Source organism: Apostichopus japonicus, chromosome 22 (genome assembly GCF_037975245.1).
Source record: "Apostichopus japonicus isolate 1M-3 chromosome 22, ASM3797524v1, whole genome shotgun sequence".
Lineage (NCBI taxonomy): Eukaryota > Metazoa > Echinodermata > Holothuroidea > Aspidochirotida > Stichopodidae > Apostichopus > Apostichopus japonicus.
Window position 1 is genome coordinate 3,051,117 of NC_092582.1, and position 15,209 is coordinate 3,066,325.

The 15,209-nt window shown below is 37.3% G+C and overlaps 1 protein-coding gene across 6 annotated transcripts in view; it reads right to left on the reverse strand.

The window, feature by feature from the left end:
- Positions 1-15,209, reverse strand: part of LOC139963731 (stomatin-like) — a 113,427-nt gene that overhangs the window by 48,843 nt on the left and 49,375 nt on the right. For 5 of the 6 annotated variants that reach the window (XM_071964830.1, XM_071964831.1, XM_071964832.1 and 2 more), the window contains one exon: positions 1,990-2,096. In XM_071964830.1, the coding sequence (XP_071820931.1) occupies positions 1,990-2,096 (107 nt within the window). Of the gene's footprint in view, positions 1-1,989; positions 2,097-11,182; positions 11,699-15,209 lie in introns of those variants that run through there. The other variant, XM_071964833.1, reaches the window with a different exon arrangement.

The following is a 15,209-nucleotide window of genomic DNA, read 5'->3' on the forward strand; positions in this document are numbered from 1 at the left end:
AATATATGCAGATAAATATATACCTTAAAACATTGAGTAAGTTTAAAAGCAAAAGGGAAAAAAAAATAATGCCAATTCCAATTCTCCTGCAAAGAAATTGTCTCATTTTATCTGACAGGTTTGGGTTATTCACTCCTGAAATTTGAAACCTCAGAATCTTACGATTTTTAATTCACAACGAGACATTTCTGAGACCGGGAATATTCAAGAGGTGTGCCAGGGAATGCGCATAAAAATTGTTTCCGTGACAAAACTATAGTTAACATGTAGGCTTTGACGATCATTGATCTTGTGTCATTGACCCGTTTGTCTCGCGTGTGGATTTAACTAACACTGATAGATTATATCAATGTGATGAATCACAAATTATGCAAATTATTGTAAATCTCAAATTCATAAGTGATAACTAAAGTTTATACAGTTTACAGTAAAGTCTTATCTTTGACATGCAATAACTGCGAACCAGAGGTTCATATGTACATACAAGCTCATTAATCAGAATAACTGTAGTAATATGTCACACAAAAGGATCGTTAGAGGGAGGTTGAATTGTTATACTTCATTAAGTTTCGATAAGTTGATAGAGAGGATACACGATCTTAATTGTGGCAAACTTCATGTTTAATATTGTCAAAATGAAAAGAAAAAAATCACCTTTGGTTCACCAGTTCACCCCAGTGTTACTTGGGTAAGTATTTGGGTGCTACTTGGGTACTACTTGAGTGCCACTTGAGTATAGCTACTTTAACTACGGGATTGACTGCACAGAGCCTGTATTTAGCTATGTACAGGTGGCCAAACCCCCCGCCCTCCCAAAAAAGTCCTCAAGGAAATAAGAATACATTGGCATTTGGGCATGGTACAAGAAGAATTCCCCTTGACATCCAATTTTTGAGTCCAAGGCTCTAAGTGTACTAAGGTACGGCAGGGTATAAATTGAGTGTTCAAATTTTGTGTCACAGTTTTAAAGTCTCTGAGGTTAGTCTCTCATAACATACTTTGGTTACTGTGTGAAAACTAATATACATCTTTGCACTTCTGTATATATATATATAGCAGTTTGATTTTTTTGCATAGCATTTTACATAGCATTTTGCGACGATGCGATGCAATACTGCATCAATAATTCCCTGACAAGGACTAAATGTTCCACAAGCAGTCTGACCATTTTGTGATACTGGATAATTTATTCCCTGACAAGTGCTAAATGGTTTTGGGTTTTCAAGAATGGCCTTAGTACCGATCTATGAGGGCAATAGCGAATACAGGTAACTATGTTAGAAAACAGGTTTGAGTACAGAGTCACGACACATCTGATGCTGTGGCAGAATGAGCTACGAGTCCCTAAAAGATTGCCTCCTAAGAAGCGGGCAGCTTAACAGCCACGTCTCCTATTAAACGGAGCAACAGGACCAACTCATTAACACCATAACAGGGAGTATAGCTAAACCAACACCTGCACAACGGTATTGGGATACGGTGAAATTTTTGGTCAAGATAAACATGGTATCACTAATGAAATGAGTGAAGTAGATGGTCGACAGAAATCATGCTGCAGATGTTTTTGAAAAAGATAAGAAAAGGATCCCCAAGATGTACAGTAACAGCGTGAAAGAAAACTTCAGATTAAAAGCCTGCAAGAATATCATGTGCAGTTAAATTCTTAAAATAGTTATACCAAGAAGAGAGCTAAGACATTTCTACCCTCTTTTCCACTGTCTAAAATTTTCCAGTAAGTTTTCCATTATTGAGTTAGCTAGGTAGTTATTTTAATAACTGAATGGTAGTTTCAGAAAGGAAGAGTAAGTTGGGAGGGGGGGGGAGGAGGGGGTGCCCCAGAAATGAGGGTGCAGTGCTGAAATGTCCTGGTCATGCAGTTTAGGTAGATAGGAGGTAGATAGGTAGGTAGATAGTTCAGGTAGATAGGAAAGTTCAAATGTAGAGATGGAGGAGAGGTAAGGGAGAGGAGTGTAGTTAATCACAACTTACCTTGATGCATACACAGAGTGACAGAGGGAAGGTACACATAACCAAGAGCCATGAGAATCCTGTCAAGATCCAGCCACAGACACCAATGCCTCCTTCAGGCTCACCAGCTGTGCAAGGGAAGAATATATATAGTGTAAGAAATATGTTATCCAAGATAATTAATACTTCAATTTGTTCAGTATGTTTTCAGTATTGTTACAACATTTTCAATCTAAGAGTTCAACTTAAAAAGGTCCACAAATATGCTAGAAAATGAAGCAAAACTGGTCACTCATGTTCAAACTTCAGCCTGCATCCAGATGCATCATTTAAATGCTCTCTGAGACATCTTATTGGAGTATCTTATAAACATGTAACTCAATGCAGGTCCTGTAGACAAAATGGAGAGTAGTGGGAAGAGGTTTCTAAAACCCAGTCTCATGGTCAATTGGGTGTTTGAGAAAAGATGGAGGGGACCTCTGGAAAGTATGGGATACTAAATATAATTGTATTCTCATTTTCATGATATAGTTCAGGAAAAATGATGAGTTACTAATAAGAGGTCTGGTGACAAGCTGACCCTTGACCTGACTTGTCTGTCAATGTCTCAACCTCTCCGTCTGGGAATAATTTGGAAGCTTGAATAGTTAACAGTACCAAGAAAGTACTTTTTAAACTGTCTTAGTGTTACACAACAGTCGTTTTCAACGACCTTGTCAGTGGCAGTATTTGCTACCAATACTGTGTACCCACTATTTAGATTACTATAGTAACAGGTGTATACATATATATATATTTATATATATATATATATTTATATATATATATATATATATATATATATATATATATGTATATATATATATATATATATAATTGAAATTGTAGTGAGTTGGAAAATCCAGAACAGTGAAAAAACTTCCAGCCTGCACCGGGATTCGAATCGGGGCCTCCCGCTTTGTATGCGGACACCCTAACCATTAGGCTATGGACGCTGATTGTATGTCTAGAGGTTTGAAACTGGTAAGGAAGGTCGTAATTCCACTGTAGGCGTTTTGTCACTTGTATCGAACAATACTAGTTCTGTTTTGGTGACATATATGCTTGCATGTTCTGGGTTGTGTGCATGTTTGCTACAATATTATTTGCTTATGATAAAGCATTGTACAGGCATATTACCTTTTCAGAAAAATACCCGAATGTGATCCATTAAAGCATATTCTGGTTTTTAAGATATCTCCAAGGAACACGTCCACGAGATAAACATTTTATATAATGTACAGTAAATATGATTAACAAATGCTGACAAAAGTAGACATACTCAAAACCATTAACCATGTACCACATTTCATGCTATATAAAATCAATATTAACTATGGCAGCCTCTATCTACTCAAGTAACACATAATATATACAGACTATATATGGTTCACATTATTTTCACCAAACTGTACTTCACAACAGTTTGAGATATGTAACCTACATACAGCACTTATAATTGTCTCTTGAGATTCATTACAGTCCTTCGATCCCAACCTTTGCATCGGAATGAAATATTAGATTAAATAAGTCGTGACTCACTCTCACCTAAAAGGCTGTTCGACATGATTCTCAACTTTTTCCATAATTGGCCCAGCGACTATTCCGCACCCCAAAGAGACTGTTCGTAGTCTTTAATCAATACTTCTCATGTATTTTGCATCTTGCTATAGCTCTACCCGGTCATTCTAATATGACAAGAAATTTTACTTGGCAGAGACATTTGATCGAGACATTTCGTATGAGACGTGTGAAGTATTAAAGGTTAAATGTACATAACTGCAAAGAATGCCAATGTTTTGAATATTTATCAGAGTAATATTAGTTTTAGCAACTTTTTTCATCATATTTACAGTAATTTGCATTTTGTAGAAATATTGCGACATTCAAAAAATCAATCAATAAAGTATTACAATAAGAATATGGTTTCCCTCCTCTACCAAACCTTCTAAACCCGTGGTTCCCAAACTTTTTCAAGTTACCGTCCCCTTGACTCCCAGGCCTCATCCATAGTGTGCCCCAGACACATTAGAACACACACTGTGTGGTGTGTGTCCTAGCTGTCCCAGACTATGTCACCAACATACGAATAAACATTCAGATTTTGTCTTATAGATTGTAAAAAAATGCCTACTTAGTTCAGATGCCACCCTGCCGCCCCTACCAATCAATCCCTTTATCCTCACTGCCCCCTTTTCCCTCACCGCCCACCTGGATCTCTCCACCACCCCCAGGGCAATGGTATCGCCCACTTTGGGAATCACTGTTCTAAACTAATAGCTACGAACCGTGTATAAAACGATTTCATACCAATCTGTAGAAGCTTCGTTACTGATTCCAACACGGTTAAGTGCCGACTGAGGTTTACTTGATGCACAGTATACGGAAATGAGCAATTTGTGTACAGTATAAGTTGTAAGAATAAATTACTTTAAATGGTTTGAACATAACTTTCAAGTCAAAGTGGTAATTTGAGCTGAGTCCATTTACATGTATCTTTTTGTGATTGAGGGACAAGTAGTGATGAATGACACTCAAATTCCTGAAACCACACACCGCATGATTCAGAAGAAATATGATCGTTTCATGGTGAGTCAGAGGTTTCCCATGACAACGACTAGAATATATATATATATATATATATATATATATATAAATATATATATATATATATTTATATGTGTATTAAACACACACATATATGACTGACGTTTGTATCAATTTTGAATGCATGACAACGCATGCCTCCCACTTCACCTACGTAGAATGTATTTGGTTCTTTGAAACCTTAACAAAAGAAGATTATGTAACACATCTACAGTATAACAACAAAGATTTGTACCAACCATACATATTATTTTAATATCACATCTAACAATCTTCTTTTATGTTGACCTTCATGTATCTAATAAGTACAAAACATCCTGTTACCATGGTAAAGCTTAACTATATTTGCAAGCTATTTCGTGTTGGTCTCATCAATACACAACGCTCAAGGTCATTACTTACTCAAAGCAATGATTTTATGACAAATAATCGCTGGAACCTTCGCTGAGGCCGCGAGGCATAAGATGACCCATCAGAGTTCTATTGCAATAATTAACGGTTCCACAAATGTTTTCTTTTTTTTCAAACGAAAACTAACACTTATGAAAAAGTATTTCCTGAAATGATCGATTGTTGGTGAATATTAGCTTGGACCAGCAGAATCACAAACTTATTAAAGATTCACCAACAAAGTTACTACAGCCTTTGTAAATCGTTTTCATAAAACTGAGAGATGTCAACACCAAAATCAATATTGATTCTTTGGAGTGAACAATGGCAATCAAAAAACACACGCTGACAAAATTTCAATCCAAGCTATTCCTTCTGATGTAGAAGAAAAACCAAATGTGTAAGATTATTTCATCAAATGCTTAGCTAAACAAACTAATTCAGCCTTCTCAGTTATAGAGATCTGTCAAAGTCTAGACACGACCTTGCAGATAAATGTTCCGTAAGAATGTATAAGTGGAACAGAACCTTTTGGACAAAGCAAAGATAATGATAATCTGACCTCCACAATGCTTGAATTGAGAGAATTAATACATATTTTACCATGAGCAGAAATGACCTCCTCAAATGTACCGTTTATTTGAAAATTGTGAATCTAGCAATCGACTATACAGTACAGTAGATTGTGAAAATGTCAGATGTGTCAGCTATGTCTCTCTCTAGTCTATCTGTCTTGTCCCTTGTCTTGTCTTTATTTCTCTCTCTAGTCTCTCTGTCAATAACTCCACCTACTGTCCCAACCTCTCTCTCTCTAGTCTGTCTGTCTCTAGTCTCTCTCCAGTCTCTCTAGATTTATAATATAAATGCCTCAGGTTTAAATTATTAAACTGTCTGCCTTCATTTCCATATTTTAATAATCAGTATCTGAATACCCTCCTTACTTTTTTTAACAAATTTTTTTTTTTCTCAAAGTATCTTACTATAATAGCTAGTAATATACTTGTCATTTCAGATAGAGGTGCTGAAGAGAAAGCAGTTAACATTTTAGGCAAACAAAATATTTGTTTTGTAAACCCTTTTTTTTCCTACACAAATATTCATTACAGGCATATTAAGTGAACACTGATATCTAAAAATTCAGCAAGTTACATCGGAACTATTTATACCTCGTGCTTGCTAATACAAATTCCAGTCGTCCATTAAAATCGGACACCATTTTGAAATTACAAAATGAAGGAAGGCCATTAGGGCCAGTGAGGGTGTACAGTGTTAAAAGATTACCAGGGCATTCTAGACACGGTAGAATGCGGTGCATAGGTTGTGGGGAGACAGGTAAGTGGGGAACGAAGTAAAAATTACATCACTGACAAGCGGAGCACATAAAACAGTACTACTATATCCATCAAAGCAGCAAGATGAAGATGCAAAGAGATACATACAAAGCCTGTGTGGAGATAGGAGAAGCAGGTTTTGCTGTGAAAACAGTGTCAAAGTAACATATATACATCCAGATGCATTATGAACATTCAATTACACCATCCTCCAATGAAATGATCATCCAACCGTTCAAGCTGAAAACATTCAACAAACAGAAAAAAAAGGGGGGGGGAGGGGAATGATTGAATTCTGCTTCATCGATCAACAACTCCATGCACTATATCATGAAAATGTCTTTAGTTGAGCTGCAGTAATAACAGCCAAGTAGACAAGAATTGATTTGTAAATATCAAATGTTCGGTGGTACAAAACAGTGCAAACACCTCAGACTGATTTCGGATTTCTTAATCATTTTCCCCCCGGACAGACGGACGTAATTTCTCTATCACATCAATATAAGTACGTAGTTGTTAAACATGTACAAGGGACATGCTTTAGAATCGGAGACTTCTCAGTTTCGTTGACTACCCGATGAAAGTAGACAGAAACTAATATAAAGTAAGATTATTAATTGCTTATTTTATGCAAAAGGGCCAGTAGTTGGAGGGAAATGGACCTCACGAAAGTGATTTTTGGCCACCTCTTAGTGAATATAATAATCATTTAGTCTGTAAGGAAAGCTACCGGTTGGTGTAAGTTAAGGATGCACTATCGTACAATTAGATCACTCCCCAAAATAAAAATTGTAACATAATGGAACATAAAAGCATAATGTCAATTGATAATGTAAGAAAATAAGAAACAGGTCAAAAAACAACAAAGAGTGCGACCTCTTCACTGATCAGAATGGCCATAAAGTTTTGATTCATAATTTTTTTCCAAAGTAAACCTTTCCGAAGGTTTTGACCAGACACTCAAATTACTTCCCGACATAACTAGTCTTTACATTTTACAGATGATAACATGTTCTTTTGAGTAACAATGCTCTGACAAAGATATTCAAAGAATTTTAAAATAAAAAACTAAGAGCACAAATCTGCAATAATTTATTTATCAAAAGGTTTTCACTGTAATATTCTGTTTGATATAGGTTTCTCTGAGACTGGATGCATGTATGCGGACTTACAGCTATAGAGACTGGATGCATGTATAAGGACTGACAGCTAGAGAGACTGGATGCATGTATAAGTAGGACTGACAGCTAAAGAGACTGGATGCATGTATAAGGACTGATAGCTACAGAGACTGGATACATGTATAAGGACTGATAGCTACAGAGACTGGATACATGTATAAGGACTGCTAGCTATAGAGAGACTGGATGCATGTAAGAGGACTGATAGCTGTAGAGACTGGATGCATGTATAAGGACTGCTAGCTATAGAGACTGGATGCATGTATAAGGACTAATAGCTACAGAGACTGGATACATGTATAAGGACTGATAGCTACAGAGACTAGATATATGTATAAGGACTGCTAGCTATAGAGAGACTGGATGCATGTAAGAGGACTGATAGCTGTAGAGACTGGATGCATGTATAAGGACTGCTAGCTATAGAGACTGGATGCATGTATAAGGACTAATAGCTACAGAGACTGGATACATGTATAAGGACTGATAGCTATAGAGACTGGATGCATGTATAATGACTGATAGCTACAGAGACTGGATGCATGTATAAGGACTAATAGCTACAGAGACTGGATGCATGTATAAGGACTGCTAGCTACAGAGACTGGATACATGTATAAGGACTGATAGCTATAGAGACTGGATGCATGTATAAGGACTGATAGCTGTAGAGACTGGATACATGTATAAGGACTGATAGCTTCAGAGACTGGATGCATGTATAAGGACTGATAGCTACAGAGACTGGATGCATGTATAAGGACTGCTAGCTATAGAGACTGGATGCATGTATAAGGACTGATAGCTACAGAGACTGGATACATGTATAAGGACTGCTAGCTATAGAGACTGGATGCATGTATAAGGACTGATAGCTACAGAGACTGGATACATGTATAAGGACTGCTAGCTATAGAGACTGGAGGCATGTATAAGGACTGATAGCTACAGAGACTGGATACATGTATAAGGACTGATAGCTGTAGAGACTGGATGCATGTATAATGACTGATAGCTATAGAGACTGTATGCATGTATAAGGACTGATAGCTTCAGAGACTGGATGCATGTATAATGACTGATAGCTATAGAGACTGGAGGCATGTATAAGGACTGATAGCTACAGAGACTGGATACATGTATAAGGACTGATAGCTATAGAGACTGGATGCATGTATAAGGACTGATAGCTGTAGAGACTGGATACATGTATAAGGACTGCTAGCTACAGAGACTGGATGCATGTATAAGGACTGCTAGCTACAGAGACTGGATACATGTATAAGGACTGATAGCTATAGAGACTGTATGCATGTATAAGGACTGATAGCTTCAGAGACTGGATACATGTATAATGACTGCTAGCTACAGAGACTGGAGGCATGTATAAGGACTGATAGCTACAGAGACTGGATACATGTATAAGGACTGATAGCTATAGAGACTGGATGCATGTATAAGGACTGATAGCTGTAGAGACTGGATACATGTATAAGGACTGATAGCTACAGAGACTGGATACATGTATAAGGACTGCTAGCTACAGAGACTGGATACATGTATAAGGACTGATAGCTGTAGAGACTGGATGCATGTATAAGGACTGATAGCTGTAGAGACTGGATACATGTATAAGGACTGCTAGCTACAGACTGGATGCATGTATAAGGACTGCTAGCTACAGAGACTGGATACATGTATAAGGACTGCTAGCTACAGAGACTGGATACATGTATAAGGACTGCTAGCTATAGAGACTGGATGCATGTATAAGGACTGATAGCTACAGAGACTGGATACATGTATAAGGACTGATAGCTATAGAGACTGGATGCATGTATAAGGACTGATAGCTGTAGAGACTGGATGCATGTATAAGGACTGATAGCTGTAGAGACTGGATACATGTATAAGGACTGATAGCTACAGAGACTGGATACATGTATAAGGACTGATAGCTGTAGAGACTGGATGCATGTATAAGGACTGATAGCTACAGAGACTGGATACATGTATAAGGACTGATAGCTACAGAGACTGGATACATGTATAAGGACTGCTAGCTATAGAGACTGGATGCATGTATAAGGACTGCTAGCTATAGAGACTGGATACATGTATAAGGACTGCTAGCTACAGAGACTGGATACATGTATAAGGACTGCTAGCTATAGAGACTGGATGCATGTATAAGGACTGATAGCTACAGAGACTGGATGCATGTATAATGACTGATAGCTATAGAGACTGGATGCATGTATAATGACTGCTAGCTATAGAGACTGGATACATGTATAAGGACTGCTAGCTATAGAGACTGGATACATGTATAAGGACTGCTAGCTACAGAGACTGGATACATGTATAAGGACTGCTAGCTATAGAGACTGGATGCATGTATAAGGACTGATAGCTACAGAGACTGGATGCATGTATAATGACTGCTAGCTATAGAGACTGGATGCATGTATATGGGCTGATAGCTATAGAGACTGGATGCATGTATATGTGTTTTGTCCAAAAAAAAACTCTCCTCCAACCCCCCCACCCCCTTTTTTTCACACACACACTAGATAGACTGTAAACCATCATGTAAACCATTCTTGGGGTGGCGGGGGAGCATATGTCGGTGCACTAACTATACAAAAATCGCTGGTCTTGTATGTGGATTATAGGTGGACCACCACTTGCCTAATTATGGACATTCCCTATCATTCTGACACCATCTCCACTGATCCGCCTGTCCATTATGTATGACGTGAATGACAGCTTTTTGGCTGAAAAACTCATCCCATTTCCTTGACTCTCTCTCTCAGCCCCCCCCCACTCCCTGCCCTCCCCCTGCCCCTGGATTCTCCCAATTCAAATCTGCTATGCCCATTTATGAGGCAAACATACATCCGTCTATAGCAAAATATACAGCCACACATTATTTAAAGGAAGATTCTCAGGTGTACAGAACAATATTAATATAGCCTTTAGTGTTTGTAACACAACTCTCATCTCCCAATGCAATGCCCCTCCACTCCCCCCCCCCCCCACCCTTAATGCATGCCATGTATAGCCTATATAAATAGAACAAAGTACATGCTACCTTTGTAGTGCAATTTGAAAAATATCGATTGATAGATAAGATAAAATAAATTATATAACAAACAATGCCAGATTGAATCTGTTCTTAAAAAGCGTGAAAGTAGTAGTACCAGACCAAGGCTCTATAACTGATTAAAATGATATCAGCCCTGATTTATATTTGGATGTGTCAGTTGGTATACCATTGCACAATATCATATTTAAACACCTGATTTTGCTACAGAAGTTCATATGTACTGGTCTATTTAGTCAAAAACCCTTCTTTGCTCTTGCAAAACTTGTTAACAAATAAAGTAAAAAATCTGCACATATCCTGATGTAAACTACTTTTCTGCCTGTATATATATATATATATATATGTATATACATATATATATATATTGGGTGATATACAGTAAACAATAAACAACAACATAAACAAAGAAGACACCTGCAATCACTGAGACAGTCAAAGATAATATACACAACTGCTTTGTGAAGAAGCACGATGTTAATGATAAACGCCGATTCAATTTATACAAAGCCACACAACCTTGGTATGAATACATATAATCCACCACTATGTATGTATACCTCCTATGATCATGGGTTGATTTTCTTGTCTGGATGGCGAAGACCTCAACTCAAAAGACATCCTGGCGCCAGATAAACTCTCTGACTGCTGGTCCGCGCTCACGCCTGATATAAACGTCGTTTTGACTCTGGTCACGGTTCAAGGTTGTCGGGACAAAACAAGAGGAGGTTGGTACACCTATTCCAGTAATCCCTAAAGTTTGATTTCTAAAACTTTATCAATCGGCGCTCCAAAGAAAAATAAAATCTAACAAGCCACGTCTCCGTCGATCCGATCAGGCAAAATCGAAGAGTTCATTTAAGAGGAAATCCAGTTTTTTCTCGTGTGTGTCTGTGCGTTTCCTTATACACGTGCAAGCTGCAATCCTCGATTAAACTCTACTACAACACGGCTGTATTAAATTACATCGACTCGGTTGAAACCGAGGGTGATTTATCCCAGCTGGCCGACAACGACGATGACGGCAACAATGCAATCATCCAGGAATGCAGGGAACTGCAGCCAGAAACTCATTTACATTCTCCAAGCCCCTGCTACCTGACTCGCACACATCCAGCACGTTTTATTTCTCTTTAATTCTTTTTCGTGATGACTATTGTGGAGGTAGAGGGAGAAAGCAATAGTAATATGTGGAGATTTTACAAAAGCAAAAGGAGCGCGCTGTGCAGGAAAGGACTTATGAAGTGGCTTGGATTGAAAATGTGGAGTTGGGATACATTACAGACATATATATTTATACATATATGTTTAAGTACTAGATCAGTCATGAAGGATAGCACTGTTGAGTGACTACTTAATTAAGAAAACAATTACTGTGATCTTAATTTACAGCAACTGGTTTAAGTTTCATTAACGACATCATACAGAAAAAGAAAGAGAAAACTGTTCTCACGATATCGGAGAGTTAGGTAATGTTGCATGTAGGTGTGAGCTGAAGACTTTTCGTCACAGGGGTGGGGGAGGGGGGGGGAGATTGCATGGTTGTTTAAAGTTAAGCTCCATTGGATGTAGATTGATCTACACTTGAGGTTGGTTACAAACATCGGTTGTGGACGATTAATTACTGCTTTACGAAGTATGAGTAGCATGATTTACAGTGTAAGAATTATAAGACGGTACTTCAATTGGTTATGGTAGATTCAGATAGATAAACTACAGTAAAACTGACTGGTTTGGGTATTTACGAACAACGATGCTTACCTGTCTCCTTAACCTTACGCACACCTTTCTACCCCAGCCTATTAACTGATAACATTCTTGTTGCTGCAACATGCTCTTTCAGTTTAATGTAGATGTAACAATAGAGTGCCAATTTGCAGGGGGAAGGGGAAGGGAAAGAGGAGAGGAGCAAGAGGAGAGGAAAAGCACGAGGTGCAGCATGAATCACAGACACATATCTACCTTTTGCCACAAGAATTCAACCAATGGAAGATTACCTATTAGACCCCTCCTCTTGCTATTAGACCCCTCCTCATGCTATTAGACCCCTCCTCAAGCTATTAGACCCTTTCTCGTGCTATTAGACCCTTCCTAATGCTCTTAGACCCCCTCCTAAAGCTATTTACCCCCTCCTAATGCTATTAACCCCTCCTCTTGCTATTAAACCCCCTCCTCATGCTATTAGACCCCTCCTCATGCTATTAACCCCCTCCTCATGCTCCTTATGCTATGAAACCCTCCCCATGTTATTAGACCACTCCCTAATGCTCTAAGACCCCCTCCTAATGCTATTAAACCCCTTCCTCGTACTATTAAACCTCCTGCCCATGCTATTAACCCCCTCCTCTTGCTATTAAACCCCCCTCCTCATCAATCATTATTGACGATTAACTACAAACTTTTTTCTTTTCACATTTATAATTTTTTTCAACAACTCTCATTTTTATATCTATATAGCATACATATAATGAAACTGATAATATTGATCAAAATGATAAAAACTCCTCCTTGTCACAGTTTCATGTGCACTAGTTCACAGCTAGTAAATGACATGAACCCATACAACGACTGTTTTGGGCCAGTGCTAGTTTTGGCCACATGCACAAATTTTCTGTGATTATTTTTGTTAAGACTGGATAGTCTGTGTCTAACATTAAAGTATTTTCCCATGACTTATCTATTCTCAATGTTATAGTTCTCTTTTTCTGTTGATATGTCCTCTTTTTCTCTGCAGAACAACAAGACTTAAGTGTGTGTTGTACTATATAACAATGGTGCATCATCATAATCATCATTATCACCATTATTATTATTATTAGTATTATTGTTATTAATATTATTATTATTAGTAGTATCACCATCACCACCTCAACAACCATCACCACAACAACCACCACCATCACCAACACCACCATCATCATCATGACCATCATCATCCCTGTGTGAAAATCATTATTGTGAAAATTATTCAGGGGCCCATGGCCCCTGAATGTCAGGGGCCCAGTAGGTGAGAACACTTGTCACATTCAATTGAATACACAAATAAATGCACATTAATGATGTACAGTATACTGCTCACTCAATCAGCCATGCTGTACCTGTACACAGGAGTTCATCAGGAGATGTTTACAAGTTTGTTATATCAAATGAGTAACTGAGTCATACATGGACTTGCTTGAGCTAGGTAATTATACTTTCTCTGGTTATTAATTGTAATTATTATTTTAATGCTCATACTGTTAACTTATTAAAGGTAAAAATTATCGTTAACTTAAATATGACAGAGATCTGCATGATAAAACAACCCTTCTGGACAGCTAAGAAGAATTCTCCAACATAGAATAAATTAAGATTTTCTGAGCTATTTGGGAAAATTCTTCATCACACAGACCAAATAACGAAGGTTGGGAATTGTGTCTCAGGTATAGATTTAAAAAAACATGCGTAATTTTTATTCTGAATGAAATGATTGGTGTATTAAAGATGTTTTCCATCTTTCTGCGGTGAGCAAAATTATGTCAGCTATCCCAAGATGTGAAATACTGCCACCACTTAATTTCACATCATAGCAGCTGCCAAGTGGCTATAAATCTATAGGAAAATATTGTAAATTTTGTAACATTTATGTGCAGGATACTGCAGGACCATACTACAGTATCTAACAACATTCACTACATTTTACATTCAAAACTTGCTGGAAAATGTTTTATTTTGAGGGTAAAAATACTTTTTGAAAGTTACCATAAGCCATGCTGACAAAATACAGTAAGAAAAGAGACAACATTTATCAATAAATTACAGCTGAATTTTGCTCTGAATTTGTGATTTTTTTTTATAAAATGCCTAGTCTACCTGTAAAATATGACATAATGTTACTGACAACATATTATGTTAATTTTGTCCACAATTTTAACCAAAAACATGTAGACTAAAGTGGTTTGTAAAAAGTTGTGAGACACAAAAACAAAAAATCAAAAAAATAATAGTATGTTGGATTCAGTAGTTAATGGCTCACTGATTAAAATTACTGATTGTATAGTATTGGTTTTCTTGGAAATTTTTCTCAGACATACTTAGTTCAAGTCATTATACAACATTTTTCGATGATCCCACATAGATGTTTAAAGATAAAAAGCATGCTTTGGTTATTTAAAGTTATCGGGTAACTTATTTAGTCAAATATTTATCGGGCATATAACTAATCCAGTATTGTATAGTCCAATGCTACATGGCAAAAGTGATATAAATGTTTTTTTCTCCAATTTTGTAAACACTGCAGCAGATTACTTTCGGAATTTTATTAGAAATATAATTCATACAAATATTTAAATATCTGCTACACAAAATGTGAGCACAAAATTATTCTGTTTAGTAAAAATATGTTTCTTCCCATTTACCTCAAAGTAAGGACAACAAGAGTCCCTCCCTTCCCTCCGCCCCCCCCCCAGCAGCCATTTTTAAGACGAAAAATCTCAAAATCTTTCTCAGCCAGTTCAAGTCCAAAAATTTAAAGATACAGTACTTTAATTGCCACGAATCTGTACCTTTCACCATCGAATGCTAATTCAATATCATTTTTTTGAATCT